Source organism: Anolis sagrei, chromosome 6 (assembly GCF_037176765.1).
Source record: "Anolis sagrei isolate rAnoSag1 chromosome 6, rAnoSag1.mat, whole genome shotgun sequence".
NCBI lineage: Eukaryota > Metazoa > Chordata > Lepidosauria > Squamata > Dactyloidae > Anolis > Anolis sagrei.
This window is the reverse complement of record NC_090026.1, coordinates 87,218,831-87,242,046: the sequence shown is the minus strand read 5'-3', so window position 1 is coordinate 87,242,046 and position 23,216 is coordinate 87,218,831. Positions and strand designations below refer to the sequence as shown.

At 39.9% G+C, this 23,216-nt stretch overlaps 1 protein-coding gene across 3 annotated transcripts in view; it reads left to right on the top strand.

Moving 5' to 3' along the window:
- The first annotated feature begins 432 nt into the window (after positions 1–432).
- Positions 433–23,216, top strand: part of KAT2B (lysine acetyltransferase 2B) — a 49,689-nt gene continuing 26,905 nt past the window's right edge. For all 3 annotated transcript variants that reach the window (XM_060781946.2, XM_060781945.2, XM_060781947.2), the window contains exons 1-5: positions 433–1,003; positions 14,490–14,616; positions 19,727–19,872; positions 21,186–21,275; positions 22,969–23,150. In XM_060781946.2, the coding sequence (XP_060637929.2) occupies positions 680–1,003; positions 14,490–14,616; positions 19,727–19,872; positions 21,186–21,275; positions 22,969–23,150 (869 nt within the window). In that variant the 5' untranslated portion in view covers positions 433–679. The remainder of the gene's footprint in view (positions 1,004–14,489; positions 14,617–19,726; positions 19,873–21,185; positions 21,276–22,968; positions 23,151–23,216) is intronic.

Genomic DNA, 23,216 nt, shown 5'->3' with positions numbered 1-23,216 from the left:
TTTTGCCCTCGGAAAAGTAGCCTTTTGGAAGATATGGAAGTGGAAGCTTCGCCCTCAGAAAAGTAGCCCTTTTAGGGATACGGAAGTGGAGGTTTCACCCTCAGAAAAGTAGTCCTTTGAGGGATATGGAAGTGAAGGCTTCACCCTCAGAAAAGTAACCTCTTGAGCAGGCATGGGCAAACTTCGGTCCTCCGGGTGTTTTGGACTCCAACTCCCACCATTCCTAACAGCCTCAGGCCCTTTCCTTTCCCCCCTCTGCCGCTTAAGCGGGGGAAAAGGAAAGGGCCTGAGGCTGTTAGGAATGGTGGGAGTTGGAGTCCAAAACACCGGAGGGATGTGGAAGCCACTGCGACCCTCCCTCAATCCCTCAGTGACACTCTGAGGGCGCGTCATTGAGGCACCCGGCGAGGGACGCCTCAGTGTGGTGAGTGCCGCCCGCAAGGCGCTCACAACAACAACATGTCGGCCTGCTGGCTGTGCGCGCTGCTGCCTCCTTAGCGGGCGCCTCCTCCTCCTCCTCCTCCTTTCCTGACAGGACCCGCCCGCGGTGTGCGGCCTGTCCCCTCCCTCCCTCCCGAGGGAGCAGCAGGCGGAGGCGCGGCTCCAGCGGGCGCCCGAGCCCGGCCCTCAGCGAGCCTGGCGGCGGCGGCGGCAGCGACTCCCACACCGCAACCCCGCCATGGCTGAGGCTGGCGCGGCCGGGCCGGGGGAGGGCGAGGCGGGGAACAGCAATGGCGGGGCCGGGGCGCTCCAGCAAGGCTCGCCGGCTTCAGCGGGGACGCCCGCTCGAGCTCCGGCCGCCGCGACTCCTCCTGCGCCCGCCGAAACCAGCCCTGCAGCGGGAACAGCAGCGGGAGGAGGAGGGAGCAGCAGCGGGAGCAGCACGGGCGGGACAGGCAGCGGGGGACCCGGCTCGGCTCGCATCGCGGGCAAGAAGGCGCAGCTCCGCTCCGCACCCCGCGCCAAGAAGCTGGAGAAGTTGGGCGTCTATTCCGCCTGCAAGGTAAGCACCGGCCCCGGAATCATCATAAGCCCCAAGACCCGGAGCGGGAGAGGCGAGCGGCGCGCTTCCCCGTGGCAGCCGACAGGGGGCGCCCGCTTGGGTGTCGGCGGAGGATTGAGTGACAGGAGGAGAGGGCAAGGGAGGGGTCGCGCCTGACTCCTTGGATTAAAAGGAGAGGATCAAAACACAGAGAATGACACGCACAATAGAGTGTGGGGTTTTTTCCCACTTGGTGTCTGGCTGGCAACAAGTTTCTCTCTAGAAGCGCAAAGTTGTTGTTGTTACTAATGTTGTTGTATTTACATCCTGTTTCCCTCTCCTAACGAAGCTCAAACAGTATGCGACCTCAGGCCCCATCTGCACTGACCATAGAATACAGCTCAATCTGAATTAGTAGTGAACATGGGACCACAGACTTGGTGCATGGAGTTAGTTTCACTTAATTCGGATTAGGTAAAGTAAGTCCAGTCATGTCTGACTCTGGGGTGTGGTGTTCATCTCCATTTCTAAGCCGAAGAGCCGGCGTTGTCCATAGACACATCCAAGGTCATCTGGCCAGCATGACTGAATGAAGCGCCGTTACCTTCCTGCCGGAGCGGTACCTATTGATCTACTCACATTTGCATGTTTTCGAACTGCTAGGTTGGCAGAAGCTAGGGCTGACAGCAGAAGCTCATGCTGCTCCCTGAAATGGAACCTGTGACCAGGCCGGTAGCCAGGATTTCGATTCGGGGGGAGGGGGGCTGAGTTTGTTTCGGGTGGGGGGGGCTGAGTCTGAGTGAAAGAGGGTCTAGCCTAGCAAACCTTTTGTATCGTTACCCCAATACCCCCATGCATATGGGATATATTGACTATGGTGATCAGATCATGATATGAATAAACAGTTTAAATAATGCACCAGTAAGGCCTTTTCGCAAACCACCATGAGAGTTTTTTTGGGGGGGGGGGGGGCTAAAGCCCCTCAAGCCCCCCCCCCCCCCCCCCCCGCTACATGCCTGCCTGACAGTAAGTCCAGTCATGTCTGGCGCTCGGATGTGGTGCTCATCTCCATTTCTAAGCCGCTGGAGCGGTACCTATTGATCTACTCACATTTGCATGTTTTTGAACTGCTAGGTTGGCAGAAGCTAGGGCTGGCAACGGAAGCTCACGCCGCTCCAGGTGCTTTGGACTTCAACTCCCAGAATTCCTGGCCTCAGCAGCTGAGGCGGAAAAGGAATGGGCCCAAGGCCAGGAATTCTGGGAATTGAAGTTCAAAACACTCAAAGGGCTGAAGTTTGCCCATGCCTGATATAATAGGTATTAAAATAGTTATATCACTGCAATGTTGTAGGTTTTTCGGGGTGTATGGCCATGTTCTAGAAGCATTATCTCCTGACCTTTCGCCTGCATCTGTGGCAAGCACCCTCTGAGGTTGTGAGGTCTCAAACAGCATTAATTGTACAGTGCACATGCATCCTTCCCAATGGTTACCACATATTGGGGGTAACTAATCCGAATTAAGTGAAACTAACTCCATGCACCAAGTCTGTGGTCCCATCTACACAACCTCTGAGGATGCTTGCCACAGATGCAGGTGAAACATCAGGAGAGAATGCTTCTAGAACATGGCCATACAGTCTGGAAAAACCTACAACGATGCAGTGATTCCGGCCATGAAAGGCTTCAACAATACATAGTTATATCAGCTTGAATGTAAAGCTTGGCTTGGAAGCTTTTATCCCTCACAGACAGAAATATCTCTCATCATGTAAGCTAAGTAGAGTCAGCTTTGGTTAGGTCTAGGATGGGAGACCACCAAGGTGAACCTGACAAAACCACTTTGAAGAAAACCCTATGAAAGTTATAGGATCGCCATAAATTGACAGACAGCCTGAAAGTACACACATTTGATCTAGGCAGAATCAGGTGGTAGTTACGTATCAAGAAAAACACTGTATTGTCGAAGGCTTTTGTGACTGGAATCACTGGGTTGTTGTAGGTTTTTTCCGGCTATATGGCCATGGTCTAGAGGCATTCTCTCCTGACGTTTCGCCTGCATCTATGGCAAGCATCCTCAGAGGTAGTGAGAAAAACACTGCCCATGTTTAGTATTAGTCGTGTGTCCCTTGTTACCTATGACTTGCAGCTATCAACCTCTCCCATTCCTCTCCTCACAGAATAACATTGCTCAAACTCTCATTGCCAAATTCCTCTTCCTCCCATGCCTCTCAAACTCAAAGAGTTTCCCAATTTATCCCTTTTAATTCCAAATCTAAGACTTGAGTTCAGTTTCCCCATTTTGCACCCATTTGTGTGACCTATTGCCCCATACTGATTTATTTTATTTATATTTATGTTTATGTTTATTATTATCTCACTTTTATCTCTTGATCAAGACACAAAATTAAAAATACAATTTAAATCCATTGTGTAAAAATATTAAAGTAGGATTAAACATACAAACCAATTAAAATAATTTAAATCACTTAATAACAGCTAAAATATTCATTTTTTTAAAAAAAATGTAAGTGTCCTACCTGATGACCTTGAGCCAATCCACAGTGCCATCCCACCCAGTTTGGTCTCCCTGATTTTCTGCTCCCTGTAAATTTCCCACTGGGTTTCCTTTTTGCACCCTATGTGGCTATCTGTGCTGGTACCTCAGGCATGCCAGGACTACCATGTGACATATGGATTCTTCGCCAGTGTTATTTCTAAATTAAGTACTCAATGCCAAGGTTGGCATAGAGATGAGGCAAATTTCTACATCAATAGGAAAGGAAATCAGTTTGTTGGCAGTAGCTGTAAAGCGACTCAGTGCGGAGACCGTCACAGAAATGAAAGGTCAGGGCATCTTTTGGAGAAAACTGACAGGTTGAAAGAGAACAGTCAGAAGATTTCATTTTCTAAAACCAGGGAAACTTGATGCCAGCCACTATTTACGACGTTTTATTTGCTTAGTGAAATAGTGCCACAGCTGCTTGTGGTGTAAAAACAGAATTCAGGCACTGAGACAAACTCTCCTTTAAGTGTCTGATGTGTGTGTTAAGAGATTAACAATCCACACATTTTTTTTCAAGATAGCCATTCCAGCACTCTGTACTCAGTTGTGCGCATTGCCAGCATACTTTGGGGAGGAGAGAGTGGTAGCTCCTCCTGTGCTGTTTCTCTCTTCTCCCCTCCTCTTTTCTCTTTGCCTTGCTCTTGGCAACAGAGCCTTTGTTTTGACAGGATGACAGCCGAAGGAGGTGGAAGATGATGGCTTGTTCCTTAGGAAGCCTGTGGTTGAAAAAGAAAAAGAAAGGGGAAAAGGGTCTTATCAATCATGTGAGGTCAGATTAATCAGCAGACAGGAAATGGATCCCAGATCTCTCTCTTCTGTCAGTGAAACCAGGCATAAATGAATATACAACCAGCCCTCCACATTTGCTGGTGTTTGGAGCATAGGACTCCCATGAAAGTTAAAAAAAAATTACAAATAAATACTGTGAATTGCTAAATTATTTATTTATTTACTATATTTATATCCTGCCTTTCTCGACCCCAAGGGGGACTCAAGGTGGCTTACAGCAGGCAATAATTCAATGTCTTAAAAACAGTATACATCCAATATACAATTAAATAAACATTTCAATTAAAAAATTAAACAAGATTAAGAGCATTAAGTCACATAAAACACTGCAATTACAACTATAAAACCACATGATCCGCAATCATAGTCAGGCCATTCCGGTAATCATTACACATAAATCCAAGTTCATCTATTGCACTGTGTTATTTGCCAAAGGCTTGATCCCAAAGCCATGTTTACCTGCTTTCTGAAGGTCAGGAGAGAAGGGGCTGATCTAATATTGCTGGGAAGGAAGTTCTGCAGCCAAGGGGCTACCACTGAAAAGGCCCTGTATCTTGTTCCCACCAATTGCACCTGTGAATGAGGTGGGACTGAGAGCAGGGCCTCTCCGTATGTCCCTAGGGCCATTGATTGCACTTTCAATGGTGTGATTCTGGTGGCGAAAGGAGACAGTGGAGACTGCAGCAATGGCCTTGGGCATACCTCCTCCCAACAAGCATACCATATTGAGTTGTACCGTAGTTTGTTTTATGCTATCGGAAATGTATACTGTTTAGGTTTAAAATATATTTATAATATTGTAATGTAATGCAATATAAAACTACTACTAATAATATGATATTATAATTATATATTTATACTACATGTAATATTACTAATAATATTACAGTATAATTGATATAGTGCAATATAGCAATATTTAAAACTGATATTGTACTATGTTAATAATATATTGTATGTATATATACCTTGTAAGCCGCTCTGAGTCCCCTTCGGGGTGAGAAGGGCGGCATATAAATGTTGTAAATAAATAAATAAATAAATAAATAAATTTAAAATAATAACAATAGGTGTAAAAACATTAAAGTGATAAATCTTCTTGATACCCAAAAAAGTTTTAGGTTGCTTTTGGAATACACAGTCTCTTTTTAAGAAAGGATGGTTGGCCATCTGTCCAGAAGCTTTGATCGTGTATTTCTGCATTGCAGGGTTAGGCCCTGATACTATGACTCTGTGTTTCAAACATTACTTTTGGGTGGTGTGTATGTATGCTGAGCAAGAGCAGCTGGAGCTTCCATGTCAGAAGTACAGTGAACATGCTCCTGTTGAACTCTGTAATATGTAAAATAGGGTTCAAACCTTGGATATTCACCACACCTATGATATGGATTTACCACCTCTGATTGGTAAGACTGCACTTAGTATGTAATGTGTGAATGAAACAAACATATATAGAACTATGTATGGTCTTGTATGGTCTTATAGGTACAGGATTAATAACATTACTCCATTGTCCATTGTCTATATATTCTGTGGCTAATTCTAGTTTGCTGCTACCCTTTGCCTCCAAATTTTAAATCTATATACTGTGTGCTTTGAAACTGTAGAGACAGAATTATAAAGTTTGCAGTGATACCTGCATTGTCACGTGTTTAAAGCAGATGGTTTTGTCCACATGGGATTTGGCAACACTGAAAACTTCATTTGCCTTGAATTTCGTAACATTACAAAAGCAAGCTGCTTGCTTGCTGTTCTCTATCAGGGGAAAAAACAAAAGTGGCCAAACTGGACTGTGTTTTGACCAAAGCACCAATGTCATGGAAAATATAATATTGGCATCAAAAATTTGTAAAATTGATAGAATAGCAGAAATGTGCAAAATGCCACCTGTGTCAATGACATTGACACAGGTTTCTGCTCCTAATAATCTATAATTCATTCCAAGATAATTAACAGAAAGAAGATGGGTTCCAGCAGGATGAAGGGAGAATAAATAGATTTATCCTCGGCTGGTCCAGAATTGTTCAGCAAGGTAGTAGTCCAGATAAGATAGCAAGAAGTAATTGTAGGCAGTCCAAGGTCAGGAAAACATAAACACCTAAAAGTACTGCGAGTGGCTAAGGGCCCTTCTACACAGGCCCAAAACACATGACCCATCATGGGTTAACCTGAGATGTCCAAACTACGACTCAGGTTAATCTGGATTAATCCAAAGTAAATTGGGATTTCCCAGTTTATTTCAGATTAATAAAATACCTCAACAGATTCAACTGAAAAGGTTTGAGAACCCCTGCTCTAGGCCATAGCCAGCTCATTATCGCACATGGATCCTCCTAATTATTAGGCTTTCATTGTTCACCACATCTGACTTTATAGCCTTTTTCTCCAAACAAATATAGTCAGACATGATAAATATATAAATTAATCTCAGTGGCTTTAGATAATAGCATGTATAATATTATAATCCATATCTTGCACTAAAGAGTAATACTGTATTAGAATAATGTTAATCATATAACAAATCATCATAAAACAAATCTATAGTAATTTATTTTCCAATGAGTCCGTCATGAAAGCCTAGACTCCTCATTGATTAGAGTTTCAGTTCAGTGAATGTAATAATACAAAGAGACATAATGATACTGAAGTTAAGTGCTGAACTGCAGTAGGGAAAACAAATCCTCAGTACTGGATTTTACTGGTTTAGAAAAAAGAATGCTCATGCTTTTACCAAACTGTAATACTCACTAGTCCAGTGAGAATTAGTGTGATGTAGTGACTTGTCATAGGGCTGAGAATTTAGGTTTAAATCTCTTGTTAACCATTAACTTCCTTAAGTAATTTTAAGACAACTACTATCGCTCAATGAAATCTTTTGCTCACAAATTTGATCTAAGGATTGAAGAAAGTTATACATGTTTCTTTGAACTCCTTGGAATAGAGAGATGATTTACGTGGCATGAAGAAATGTCATGTGTTTTGTACAGGTTGTTCTTCCATGGATCGAGACTGAAGTTACAGTACATATGACTCCTTTATCCACAGTTTCATTAATCTATACTCCAGAAAATATTCTGTCTTGGAAGTATTTGTGGGCCTCTCTAGATCCTTCAAGTGCTATTCTCTGTGGTTGCCCCCCGAGTTTGGAACACTCTCCCCAAAGACATTAGACTAGCACCCACGTTGGCAGTCTTTAGGAAGAACTTGAAGTCCTGGCTATTCCGATGTGCCTTTCCGGAATAGGATAACCCCCAGCACTATGTCCCAGAAGCACTTTATTAGAGTTTAAGACTCTCTGCACATTACACTTGCCCAGAAATCCAACATGCCACCTGCCACACCTATCACTTTTTAACCTGTACCCATCACTGGCCCGGTCCTGGTTTTTATTGCGTAATGGTGTGATGTTTTGTTATTGCTTATGTTTTTAATTTGCTTTGAATTGTTATTGTTATTGTTTTGCTGTTGTTGTGTTGAGGCCTTGGCCTTTGTAAGCCGCATCGAGTCCTTCGGGAGATGCTAGCGGGGTACAAATAAAGTTTAATAATAATAATAATAATAATAATAATAATATTCAGTGGTATGCTTCCAGCCTAAGTATGTACACAATACAGGGTTATCTGTTTCCATGGTTTCAAGTATCCATGTATGCATGTGTTTTGGAATGTATCTCCCATGGATAAGGAGATCACCCTGTATTCCACTGCTTTTTTGTGTTCACCATCTGGTAGCTAACTTTCTTGAGATCAGTTGCTCTGTATTTAGCTAGGCTAATCCTTGGACAGCCAACACAAGACCTTTCACAGAATCCATATTTGAAGCTTTGTTGATTTGTTAGTACCTGCCACAACTCGCAAGCCACAACCTTCAAAAGTCCAGGATCAACACTATGCCATAGTTACATGACATAACAAGACTTTGTGGAAGGGAGATATATACACACACAAATGCACACTGACTTACTACAGTTGTTGTTGTTCATTCGTTCAGTCGTTTCCGACTCTTCGTGACCACATGGACCAGCCCACGCCAGAGCTTCCTGTCAGCCGTTACCACTCCCAGCTCCTTCAAGGTCAATCCAGTCACTTCAAGGATCCCATCCATCCATCTTGCCCTTGGTCAGCCACTCTTCCTTTTCCCCCAGCATAATTGTCTTCTCTAAGCTTTCCTTTCTTCTCATGATGTGGCCAAAGTACTTCATCTTGGCCTCTACTATCCTTCCCTCCAATGAGCAGTCGGGCTTTATTTCCTGAATTATGGACTGGTTGGATCTTCTGGTGGCCCAAGGCACTCTCAGAACTTTCCTCCAACATCACAGTTCAAAAGCATCTATCTTCCTTCGCTCAGCCTTCCCTAAGGTCCAGCTCTCACATCCGTGGGTGAATATAGGGAATATCATTGCTTTAACTGTGCGGATCTTCGTTGCCAGTGTGATGTCTCTACTCTTCACTATTTTATCAAGATTGGACATTGCTCTCCTCCCAAGAAGTAAGTGTCTCCTGATTTCCTGGCTGCAGTCTGTGTCTGCGTCTGCAGTAATCTTTGCACCTAGAAATACAAAGTCTGTCACAGCCTCCACATTTTCTCCCTCTATTTCCCAGTTGTCAATCATTCTTGTTGCCATAATCTTGGGGTTTTTTTATGTTTAACTGTAACCCAGCTTTTGTGCTTTGTTCTTTCACCTTGATTAGAAGGCTCTTCAGCTCCTCCTTGCTTTCGGCCATCAAAATGGTGTCATCTGCATATCTAAGGTTGTTAATGTTTCTTCTAGCAATTTTTACCTCAGTATCCTTTCTCAATTATTTGACACTGAAGGCTGTTCTTCAAATATTTTTGAGTCTAAAATGATTTCATCTATCGCTCAAATAAACGTGTTTATTTTGTCTCCTTCACAATCTCATGTAGAATTACTAGTAACCTCTTATAAAACTCAGTAATTCCAGGAAACCCTGGTTGTGAAACCCTATACTACGAAATGGAATCGGAAAGTTCAGTTAACAAGCAAAATGTTTCTGTTTCTAAATTCCTAAGATGTTTCTTCCTAATTGACAAATGGAACTTAATGTTTCTTTAGCAATGACTTTCTTATTAATTGAACTATTAAGTTCAGTTTGTTAATTACTCTAAGATATCTATATTGTTAGTGATTAACTATATATCCATCAGGGATTCAGAACAAACTTGTGATAAGTGTGATTTGTTTGCTTTTAAATAATTATCTGTCTCTCACCCACACACATGACAACATAAATAATGAAGCCACTCCTCAGTGATACACATCTAGGAATTTATGCAGAAAGAAAATATGGCATATTACAAGCCTAGTAATTTAAACACAAATTGCTAATGTCCCTCCAATTACCATATAATCTTAACATCAGCCATGCATGTGTACTCACAAAAGAGTAATTTTTCTGTTGTGCATTTGTTGGAGCTTTTATACATTTAATTCAGGTTGCAATGCTGTATCCCTTTAACTAGTAGGGATTTGCTTTTGAGTAGATACACACTAGGGTTTTCATGTTAGAGATCTTATAGAAAAGGGATAGGAGCTGTTTAGCCTACCAGATATTGCTGAATTACAACTCACAGCAGTTTTAGCTATCATAGTCCATGTAAAAAGATTACAACTATTTTGTATAATGGAAAGCTGCAGAGGAACTTGAATATTTTAACAAAATAATTTTTTTTTATTTGGACACATAGTCTTTTGAAGGTATAGTCTTAGAACCCAAGCCATTTGACTATAAAGTTCAAATCATAGGGACAACTTTGAACTTTTCAATAGTATGTACTCATCATAGGCAACAAAGGTTCCTTGTAATGCTTCTTTCCAGAAGACCTAAATGCCCATTAGGTGCAGGAATGCATCTTGAATTTGAATGTTATAAATTTGTGTGTCTTCTGTGTGCACAGGAATTATTATTCTTAAAACTTTATCGAATGCCCTAGGTACAAATAGTTATGCAGTTCCCTGGCATTTTGAGTGAGTAAAACTTTGCTTTATAAAAGTATTTCCTACCCTACCTCCATCTGTCTACAATTCTTCCCCAGGCATCCAGGTTTTTTAAGGGAAAATTGTTCTGAGGAAATGGGGAGAACAATTTCCCTTTTCCATTATTTTGCCTTTGTATCTCTAAGCTAGAGTAGTAGGGAATGAATTATAACAGGAAGAGGAGTACATCTGATAAATACCCTGGTGTTGCATTTAGTTCAGTGGTGAGCATAAAACAGATAAATATATACTGATAAAGTTCTGAGTGATATTTAGTATATTCCCAAGGATGTCAGGACTCCTACTTGTTTAAAAATAACACCCAAGTTAAAGCACCCAAATTAATGAATAACATTTGGGAAAACAGCAATCGTTTTTTGAGAGCGTATGTGTAGGAACATATTCCAATTTCAGAGTTCACCTCTGATACTAGAAACATCTCTGAGTTTAGCCATATGCTCCAAAATACATAAAGTGCATAGAATACATCTATCCATTTTATGCAGTATTTTGTACTTGCCTCTGGCTGGTGGACCTTGGGTTTTTAATTAAAGAAAGAAAAGTAGACTTTATTTATTTATTTATAACCTGCTTTATCTCTCCATACAGAGACTCAAAAGAGGCTCAATATCAAAAACATTACAACTTAAAATATATAAAAATATAATAATAAAACAACATATCATTATATATTATTATATATTATCAGTAGTATAGTATTTACTATATTAGTATTATATGACAATATTATTATATATTATTATATTGCATTATTATTAATATTACGGTATATTGTATTCCATTATAATATTATTATTAATATTATCTGGATATCTAATATATAATTTTTTTCCATAGCCCAATATTAATATTATATTAGATCTGTTTGTCTTGAGGTCTGCTTGCACATGGCCTACCTCAGAAGTAACATTCAATCTTGGCCTTCATTGTACTGCAGTTTACAAACTAATCAAGACATGATAGGAAGCCATGTAGCCTTGAAGATACTGGGCTTCTACTCGCAAGAGGACTTTAAGTCCATCTGCATCTGGAGGATTACGTATTCTCATCCCTTGTTTAGAGTATACGGACTTAAGTTCATGTCATAAATTAGAGTGTACAACCAAAATGACTTTACAGCTATTACTTTGGTTTAACAAACTTTGCAGACTGAACTTTGATACAAGACCACAACAGAAAAATGGCATTCTTATAATGCATAGTCTTCCCCATACAATTTAGTATCATTTGATTTATATCACCTGGGACCAGAATTTCGAAAGACAAGGTCCTAGACTGTTGAGAGGGCTGGACCAAGGCTAGTTCAGACAAAAAGAATCATGGGGCTGGAGGAATGGTAAAGTGCAGAACTGGTCCTAGCAATGGCCATACTGGGGGCTGGGGCCTCTCATTTTCAGGACGTATTAAAGGACTATAAAAAGGATCTTGGCCAGAGGAAAAAGTGCTCTGAGAGTACAGAGACATGGGGTAATGAATGGAGTGCACGTCCAAGATAGATAGACAGACAGACAGACAGATAGGATAATAATTAAATAATTAAAATCAAACTTGGTTTTGAGTACATTTGACACATAGAAGTGATGGGCATTTCTTAGTCACCACTTACATACATGCTTTTTCATGGATCTACTCTACTTTGGTCTAAAATTGGATTTAACGCATGTTGAGTGTGATCTATCTAGCTCCTTTGTATCATATTATATAACATTTCTCCTTTGGAAAAGCTAATTATTTTAAGGTTTTTACCTCCACAACTTCTCGCACAACCTGAAGTTCCCAAGAAGATAATTTCACACATTCTTTACTAATGAAAAAAAGTAGAAGAGTGATGTTTTGTCTAGCATGAGAGAGTCTGAAAAAAAAATTGCAAAAAAACTCAAAGCAGCTTAAAGGGGGTGTGTGATTTAAGCTTCTCAGGAATGTACTCTCACTATTGAGTGTAAATGTGTTCACTGTTGAGGATCAAGAATGGAAGGTATACACTTCAGCAAAGATGGTCGCTTTTGAGTGTTCGTTGATGCTTCTGAACTTTCTTTGAACACTTCAGAAATTTCAATGGGCTCAAAATGCGACTGCTTTCTACTTGCTGATGGCAACACATGATTATCCTTGTTGTGTGAGCTATGGATGCCAGTGTGTTTCCTAACACAATTCAGAAGTTTAATTTTGACCTTTAAATAGGCTGGGCTCAAGAAACTTCAGAAATGGATGTACTTCCCTGGGTCCTGAGCTTTTTTAAAAGCTACAGCTTTGTGAATCCCAGGTGGCCACAATTACTGCAGAAATTTTGAAGTTGTTAGAAAGAAATGTTTCCAATAGGACTTAAATTGATGGAGGAGAAAAAGTACCTTCCTTTTCTGACCTATGATTTATTGTTTACAAGGCATGAACTGGTTAGAAATAGTGACAAGAGTAACAGCAAATGCACACTGTTTCTTTTAAACTACGCATTTTCTTTTCCTTAGGAAGCCTGGTATTAATTCTTGGCATTTTAGCCCTGTTGCCTACAATACTGATACAATCTATTTGTTTACATTGCTGATGCTAATTATTATATAGCACTATGTTTTTGTATAGATATTCAAGGGTAAAGCCAACTGCTAGTCCCAACTGGAGTAGATCACTTGAATTAGCAGTGGAATTTAGCTTTCAGCCTTCATAGATAATTAAGAGTGTGTGTTCATATCTTGGTGAATCATTTTGTTTGTCTCTTGCAGAGGTTTGTGATTGATAGATCTTTAACGCATTGTGATTGATAGATCTATAACAGTAAGCCTAATATTTGCAGACCTTGACAGTGATTTTCTCCCTAAGGCCCAATGTTTTTGTTGCAATCAGCCATTCTTTGGAAAAACAGACATCCATGCTGACATATAATTCACATTGGAGGCAGAGAAATATGTGAATACATTGTGATGATCCACAAATTTGTCGTGGTGTAAATGCAAATGGGAAAAAATATTGAAACCATTATAGGAAGAGTTGCCTCAACGCTACTGCTTTGATTCTGTTCTATTTTCGCATGTGAAAATTTACAGCTTCAAGTGATGCTGCTAAAATATTCAAACTAGGAGTGAGAAAATTGCAACCACAAGAGAAAAGCACACACACACACAACTTCTCAAAATACGAGTATGTGTTTTCTGTCCCTACTACATAATAGTCTTAATAATTGCGACACTTGGGAATTGTTGTCAAACAGTTAATACATAAAACAGCACATTCCAATTTGTTTAGTATAATCTATTTCCGTATTAATGCAAAGCTGTATTTTGCAATAATATATTGCCAAGGCTCTCATATTGCATGCTGTTACATTCTTCACTGTAAAAGATATCAAGGCAATTTAGTAGTGATACCAGATTCTGATTATTTGTTATGACTAGGGTACAGATCTGCAAAATACAGATCCTGAGGTAGAACTCAGAAATCAAATCTGGTATTATTCTGTAAAAGTTATGGAGGTCTGCACTGAAATTTGTGTGAGGTCCTTAGTAAAAAGAAATCATGGTTTATCTATACTTTAATCAGTCAAAAATTCTAAAATGCTGACATGTAATATTAATGCTGAAATTGTGGTCTATAATTTTGTCTGTTATGTAATGTTTATTTTATTTGGCAAAGTATCATTTGATGTATTATTTTAATTTTTTCAATGAATATGTTTTTGCAGCTAGGTATAATTGCTGTTGTTCATTATGAACTTTGGCTTATGACAATCCTATGAATGAGAAACCTCTATGGCCTCTAGTTATCAATTGCCTTATTCACATCTTACCCATTAAGGACTGCTTGTGAACAGAGGCAGAGAGGTTATTTTGTTGATTCCCAGCTTCTCATACCATTCTCCAGAATGTCTGCTCTCTTTTGGAACAGATTTTTGTATGTAGTAGACAGTTTATTGTGAGTATTAAAGAAAAGTGCTGTTCTCTTAAATAGAATGTCATTCACTGGATGTTTGGATCCAATTTATGCGTATGAGTATATTGTATATCTCAACAGAAAATTTCTCCTTTGTCAGCATCAATATGGAAATACTACTTTGCAAACATTCCCAGTTATTTGCAAAACATGTTCAATATTCAAACTCAAACAATTTCTGTCTTTGTGTCTCTCTCTGTGACCTTTTTACATTGTAGGCTGAGGAATCCTGCAAATGCAATGGATGGAAAAACCCTAACCCACCCCCAACTCCACCCAGGGCAGATCTACAGCAGGTGATTGTGAGTCTGACTGAAACATGTCGTAGCTGTAATCATCCATTAGGTAGGCTTTCTGCCTTTAATTCTGGAATTTCTGTATATTCATTTGAAATGTGTAATCTACTCACTCTCCAAAGTTTTATGGAAGGTGACAAAAATCTAACCAACATAACTCTGTCATTGAAATGTAAAATGTTCACATGCCTTTTCTTACACTTATTAAATTGAGTGATGTATAATACGATCCCCTCCATACCAGTAAGATCTATCTGTTTTGCTTACCTTCATCTGTACCTGTACTGGTTACAGCATTTATGTTTGAAGGGATCACTCATATGTAATAGGAAATAGAAAATAGGAAATAGAAGTAAACTTGTCAATTCCAACACTGGGGATAAAGTGTAATGCCCCTTATTATTTCCCCCTCTGTACACATGTGAATAATTTTTGGAAATGTGTTACCAAATTGATAAATAACAGTAAAGCATAAATCCTCAATAAATCTTAGGTCTAGATGCATTTGTTTTCCACACATAAAACAGATTGATTGAATGAACTGGATTTACATGGCTATTGATTTACCCTTTAGGAATTGATTCAGTAGGTCTAATCTAGTTGAGACTAGTAGTTGAAATTAGGTCATAATAAGTATGAAGACTATGCTGATATAAGCACTTCAATTGCTCCTCCTTTGTGATGTCTAGGAACAATCAAAACACTGGAATTAAAAAAAAACACTAAAAAACACACACAATATATGTTATGTAGTTACTTTGGCAGGAAAAACGAAATGCAAAGATACAGAATGGGGGAGGCCTGGCTCAAGAGCAGTACGTGTGAAAAAGATCTTGGAGTCCTCGTGGACAACAAGTTAAACATGAACCAACAATGTGATGTGGCGGCAAAAAAAGCCAATGGGAGTTTGGCCTGCATCAATAGGAGCATAGTGTCTAGATCTAGGGAAGTAATGCTACCCCTCTATTCCGCTTTGGTTAGACCACACCTGGAATATTGTGTCCAATTCTGGGCACCACAGTTCAAGAGAGATATTGACAAGCTGGAATGTGTCCAGAGGAGGGCGACTAAAATGATCAAGGGTCTGGAGAACAAGCCCTATGAGGAGCGGCTTAAGGAACTGAGCATGTTTAGCCTGAAGAAGAGAAGGCTGAGAGGAGATATGATAGCCATGCATAAATATGTGAGAGGAAGCCACAGGGAGGAGGCAGCAAGCTTGTTTTCTGCTTCCTTGGAGACTAGGACGCGGAACAATGGCTTCAAACTACAAGAGAGGAGATTCCATCTGAACATGAGGAAGAACTTCCTGACTGTGAGAGCTGTTCAGCAGTGGAACTCACTGCCTCGGAGTGTGGTGGAGGCTCCTTCTTTAGAAGCTTTTAAACAGAGGCTGGATGGCTATCTGTCAGGGGTGATTTGAATGCAATATTCCTGCTTCTTGGCAGGGAGTTGGACTGGATGGCCCATGAGGTCTCTTCCAACTCTTTGATTCTATGATTCTATGAAAAGTTCTAGACAAAGGGCTTTCCAAGCTAAGATAAGGAAGCTACTTTTTAAAGGGAGGATTGTATAGTCAAAGTCCAAAAGACAACTTCAAGCTCTGGTTTAAAGCTAGTTTTTCTGGTCCTGTTTCTTTTCTCTTTTTTTTTTTGGGGGGGGGGAGGTGGGCAATATCTCTCAGTCCTGAGTCTGACTGTGGGTTCCAGTGTTATTATGCATTCCTAGTTTGTTTTCCCACTTGTAGGAAGAGAGGACTAAAGTGGAGTAAATACGAGGGGTATTTTTAAGTAAGGTCTGTTTGAATATAAGTACACAACGAAAGTTTATTTCAAAAAAGTAAATTTATTTTCAGAAAGTACATACTTCACTCTATTTTTCGACATAGTTGCCAAGTTTGTTCAAACACTTATCATACCTCTGAACCAATTTTAAAATACCCTCTTCATAAAAACTTGCCGCCTGCTCTGATAACCAAGAGTTCACTGTAATCAAAGAAGGGCGACCAGAGCGGTCCTTATCATGGACGTTGTCACGGCCATCTTTGAATTGTCATACCCACTTACGCACTTTGCTTTCACTCATAACAGTATCACCGTACACTTCACAAATCTGTCAATGAATTTCTGCAGCAGGCAGGTTCCTTGCTGACAAAAAACGTATCACTGAGCGAACCTCACATGCGGTGGGTGAGTTGATAGTCTTAAACATTTTTAAAGCACAGAACAGAACCGTACAGGTTAGCTACAGAGCGGAAACTGAGCACAGTTGTTCCTAAGGCATGCCGGTACATGATGCACGCGCCCGTTGCGGTATGCGCACAAACTACTAGTGTCTACAACAAAACGGACCTTACTTAAAAATACCCCTTGTAGTATGTTGGTATTTCATACATATCATGTTTTGATACGATAGAATTCATAGTTTGCTGGGTTGTATTAATATGACCAGGGACATATATGAGTCTGCTGAAACTATGGATTTGAAAATATTTAGTTAGCTCTACAGGACAAAATCTTGAATCTAATAGCCATAGAAATTTCTTCCTTTTCTTCTTACAATCCCCCAAATGAATGAGTCTTGGCATAAGACTCATTGTCATTATGTTTAGTTTACTGTTTTTTTAATGTTTTGTGTTTATTTTTTATATGCTTATATGTCTTTTACTTTAATGTTATGTTGTTTATTTTATTGCAATTTGTATCTCATTGTATTGTAATTTGTTGTTCTGGCTTGGCCTCATGTAAGCCGCTCCGAGACCCGTTGAGGAGATGGTGGCAGGGTATAAATAAAGATTATTATTATTATTATTATTATTATTATTATTATTACTAGACAAGAGCACATTCTGAAAGACACTGCCAGGATATTCACCATAATGAATATAAGTAATATAATGAAGATTTATATTTAACCTGACTGTGTGTATCTTACTGTATTGCTGGGAGAGTGTGACTGCTTAACTTCTGTGTCACCCCAAACTAGGCAGTTGGCCACTTTATTTATTTATTTCAGACATTTATATCCTGTTCTTCTCACCCCCAGAGGGGGACTCAGGGAGGCTTACAACCAGCAACCATTAGATGCCAACAACAAAAAAAGCACAGTTAAGCATTAGTTAAAACACAATCATAAGTTTAAAAGACCATTTAAAAGAAACACGTCCAAGTCCAGACTCATAATTCAAAATCCATCCATTGTCAATCACATGTTTCCTTTATGATTGTTACTGCTGTGACTATTGCTCGAAAGCTTGGTCCCACAGCCATGATTTCAATTTCTTCCTGAAGGAAAGGAGAGAGGAGGCTGACCTGATTTTGTTAGGGAGTGTGCTCCATATGAAGATTTATACTTCCAATAGTGTGTCCAAGTCTTCCTCTGAAGCCAAGAGAGTATGACTGCACAGCTTCCAGAACAAAACAAATCTGATGCCTTTGAGTTTGTTAGGCCATGAGTTTGACCAGGCAGAACCTGGAGAGGGCCTCTCAGATACAGGGGAAAACCACATGGCCTCCTTCGAAATAGCCCCAGCCTGAGGCAGCAATATTGCCCCTAAGGCATAAAGCCCAACATGAGGTCTGAACAAAATGGAGACCTCCAAATGAAAGCTTCCTAATATACTGGCAAAGGCTATAAAGCAGAACATGAGGTCTAGAACAATGTGGATGCCTCCCAATATAATGGCAAGATTGAAAGTCTAACATGAGGCCTCAACCGCCCTCCCCGCCCAAATCTGATATAATCGCAAAATCTAAGCCTAACATGAGGCCAAAGCTTAACTCCTAGCGTGAAGCATACAATAAAATGTAGACCTCAGAATATGATTTTTTGTGTGTGTCAGGAGTGACTTGAGAAGCTACAAGTTGCTTCTGGTGTGAGAGAATTGGTCAGCGGCAAGGACGTTGCCCAGAGGATGCCCAGATGTTTGATGTTTTACCATCCTTGTGGGAGGCTTCTCTCATGTCCACTGTTTTCAGATTCGCACTGCTGACCTATTGGTCAGTGGTCCTGCCAGCACAAGCGTTTAACCCATTGCGCCACCGGGGGCTCCCTCATTATGTGGTGACACAGTTAATGAGTGGAATTGCCTGTGCCTTCCTTGGGCTGAGAGTGTGACTCCCTCCAGACAACAATTCATTAAGAATTATTTTTAATGAAGGAGTTGCCTGCAACCTTCCTCTGTGGCCTAGCAATCATGATTTGAGGCTGAAAGAGTGTGGCAACAATTTATTAAGAGTTTATTCTAAAAGGGGGAGGAGGGCAAACCACTGCTACAGGATGTGCCTTTCAGGAGGCGAACTCTTCATACCCAAACCTCCAGCCCTTATGTTCTGCTGGAAAATCCCTGCCAATAAATGCCAAGAAACTGCCCAGATTGTAGGGCAATTATCTGGGGCAAAGGCATAGCAATATGAATCCTACTATCCTCTGGAAAAGGGAAGAAGAGGAAAATGCCTAATCCCCCATTAGAAACCTGCCTCCTACCTAAACTTAAAGCAAAAAGCACAGCAGGGGAGTGGAGCAGCCTTAAATAGCCTGCAGCTTCTCCCCTGTCAACCACCCCCACCAAATCTGGTCTCCTTCATGAGGGCCTTCAAATTCTCCCCTGCGCTTTAGGCTTTGCCTGTCTGTTGTGGGTGGACCAACTTGCTTTCTTCCACTATATCTGTGATTGCTGCTTTTGCTATGTAAATTGGTGGAACGATACCGTAATGACAGTGAGAGTCAATTGAGCTAGTGCTTGCAGTTCTGGAGGAACTCTTAATTTTTGCTTCTCATAGACTTAGCATGAGAGTTTTTTTTTAATCTGAAAAATGGGGGGTGGGTGGGTGTTGAATCCCTAACCAACTCCTCCATCTACAGGCTTGCCTGGAAAGTAAAGTAAATTTATTCTTCACCAGTATCTTATATAAGTAATACAAATATAAGGGGAGATCTACTGACCATAAGATAAATTCCAGGCTCTTAATTAAGGTGATAATTTTATTAGGATAACTTGCTCAGACTTTGAAAGCTTAGTCAATGAATTTTGTACCCTTTTGGTTGAAATAATAAAGTTATTATGGAAGCCAGCTGGTCATTCCTTGAATTAGCCTTCTGTTAGCTATTCTGCGTTTTTTGGCAATTTACTTTTAAGCATTAGATTTATATGTTTGTTTTAGCTGCTCATGTTTCACATTTGGAGAATGTCTCTGAAGAAGAAATGAACCGGCTTTTGGGGATTGTTCTGGATATAGAGTACCTTTTTACCTGTGTTCATAAAGAAGAAGATGCAGATACCAAGCAAGTCTATTTCTACTTGTTCAAGGTAAGTTCTAGTTTTAATTGTTTTTCAAAACATTTTCAGTGCTGTTTTCCTGCAATCCTAATACTAGTAATAAAAAACTGGATAGTATTTGACCTCAAATAGGTTGTATTTTGCTAGTGACATTTTGCAGTTCTATCCCAACAGCTTAATCAAACAAGATATAGAAATTTTTGGACTACAGTTCTTGGATATCACAGGCAGCATATTTTTCAATATGTTTGTATGAGGTAGGGAGAAAAGGCAGATGCAATCAGAAACTTGTGAATTGATTCTTCTCACAATCAGCCTTAGTTTGCTTTTATTTCACTGGAAAAAGGATGATTAAATGAGCCATTATTTAGTTGCCTTTATTTTCTCTACTTGCCAGTAAACTGTCAGTTAGTGGGCTGTCCTGGTTAGAAAACCTGACTGAAAAAGAAGAGATTGAAATTCTAATGCCAAAAAGCTCACTTGGTCCCCTCACTGCCTCTCAACCTAATTGGCCTTAGGCTATAGTGAAGATATAGGCCACACCAATGCTGATTGTTTATCCTGAAAGCTGGTGGGAGTGAATCAGCTCCATGGTGGATGTACAACATACAGAGCTGATTTGGGTTAACATGGTCTTAACTGTATTAGGAAAAGTTGCAGATAGCTCTGAACTTTCCCCAAAAATATAGAGCAAACCACAACTTTGGGATAATATAAGCTGTTGGGCCAGTTCTGAGAGAGAATCACCACAACTGTTTACACAGCCATCTGTATTCTCCTGACTCATGCCACCCAGGAACACAGGATGGCACTCACCTGTTTTCCACAAAACAGTGGGCAGTGGCCATAATATGACATATTTATTGCTCTTCACCTAAAATAGCATTGGCAGGGGGTCCCAGAGCAATCAGAAAGGGGAGGGGGAAAGAAGAGGGCAATTCTTCATGTCCCCCTTCCCCTCTACCATGTTGCCCTGGCACCCTAGCCAACAGAAATGAACTATCTTGCGTTGCTAGCTGCCACTATAACAAGAACAAGAAGGGGGTAGTCAAGACTCCTTTCTTCCTCTGCAGCAGCTGGCAGTGAAAACCATCCTGACTCTGATCCAGAATTCAACACTCTGGATTGGTCCCAGCGTAAAGGATCTGCATTGAACCATCCTTGGCCTCTTAGACATTTTCACTTAGGTTATAGTGATAATACCAGCCATGTAAGTCTCCTCTGTGCTCCTTAAAGAAACTTTGAGATAAAAATGGCAGTAATAAACACACTAGTTTATTTGTGTATCATTTTTACAGTTAAAAGTTATTTAAATAGTAAAATTGTTTTATATTTTTCAACAGCTTTTGAGGAAGTGTATATTACAGATGGGGAAACCTGTTGTAGAAGGATCTTTGGAAAGTCCACCATTTGAGAAACCTAGCATTGAACAGGTAAAATACATAAGTGTTTCCTGATAGCATGTGTCTCCCTTTCTCTAGTTTTAATTTAAATAAATAAAATTTAAATAAATAAAAAATATTTTGATGCGCTTGGTGGGGTGAAAATATCACGTTTTGTCATTGACCCAAAGGAAAATTGAATATTTAAAGTTCACATTAGGATCGTTTTACTCTTCTTTTTCAAAATGCTAACAGCTACTTTAAATCAATTGCATGTTCACTTTCATCGGAATGTGAAATGATTGCATTTAGTTTAAGGAGTACTCTTTTTAATGCATTCTTTTGTACATGTCTGCAGAGAGGCCTTTGTTCTTTAGTTCAGTGCCCCAGGAAATTGGATGGAAAAAGCATCTTGTAAATTGGGAAATCCACCATTAGCAATACAAAAGAGGAAGTTTTAAAGGAAGCCAGTAGATGGTAGCAATTTGTATCACTACAAGATTCTAGGTAGGTAGCTATCATCTTTAGAAAACAAGGTCCTTATTCAGGAAGGTAACAATTGCAATTAGTTATCTGGGGATATCCATCTATCCATCCATCCATTGATCAGTCGATTGATAGATTGATTAATCAACAGATTGATAGATATAAGTAACTGCTGAAGTTTGAGCATATGAATTGTCTTCTTGCCTTGAAACTACAGTGATGACCTTTTAAAAAAGAATAATGTATGTTATTAATTACATAACTATTCCCATTTAAGTGGATTCATAATAACTGTTACTATGAAACAAAGTCCACATTTTATAGAAGTGGATGGGGGAAAGCTGGATTCAAATTCCATCATCCTCAACTATCATAGCCAACAGTAGGGGCAGATGAAAATCGCTATTCACTAATATCTGGAAACCCACATTTTCCCTATCCTTGTAATAGACTGCTGTCAAACAATTTTAATTGACATTGGTTTGACTGATGGAGACCAGGATTCACAAGCAAGAGTGATATTTTCTTGTTGTTAAGATAGGTCTGTTTTTACTAGTAGTGGGAGCCTAGTGCATATATGGACCTCTGGACAGTAATCATTGAGTAGGATCCAGCCAAGCTTAGGATTCTGTGCACAAGAAGAGCAGCTACTATGTGTTTTGGATCCCGATACGAAAGAAAGTATATAACTTTTAGAGCCTATGACCTTAAGAAAATTTGGAAGACATTTCTGAGCCCCACTATCTACAGATCTTTGAAAAATGAATCATGTAGGTTGGAAGATACTGACAGCTACAGTGCAAAAAAGTGACTTTTCCAATATGTGAATGTCTGAATATCCTGCTTGGTGTTTGATATCTAATTCATCCACCACTCTCCCAAGAAAACCAAAACTAGAATCAGACATCTGACACTCACTTCTAGCCATAGGACATTCATCAGAAAAATGTGTGACAGCCAATTGCATGTTTCTTAGCCAAACTACACATGTGTTTGCATAGCCACAATTTTATAAGAAGACACCTTGCTTTGCACATGTTGATGCAATGTCTAAGAAACAACTATGCAGCTTGGCTTCTCCAGCAGTTATTATATCATAAAGATGATGTGTGAATCAGATCTCAGCTATCCGGTGGAGAGAAAACAGAATTTGTATATAAAATGTTTATTAAAAGCTTAATATCTTCACAAGCAAAGCATCACATTGGTTTGCTAGTTGTTCTAATTAACTATTCTTACTTTCTCTTTCTTTTAAAAGGGAGTCAATAATTTTGTGCAATACAAATTTAGTCACCTTCCATCAAAAGAGAGACAAACAATAGTAGAACTGGCTAAAATGTTTCTAAATCGCATCAACTATTGGCACCTGGAGACACCTTCTCAGCGAAGACAGAGGTCACCTAATGATGACATTGCTGGCTATAAAGTGAACTACACAAGGTAACAATAACCTGCTTCAGTATTTTACTTGCATCTTAGAGGATTATTAAACTTTCTGTAGTACCT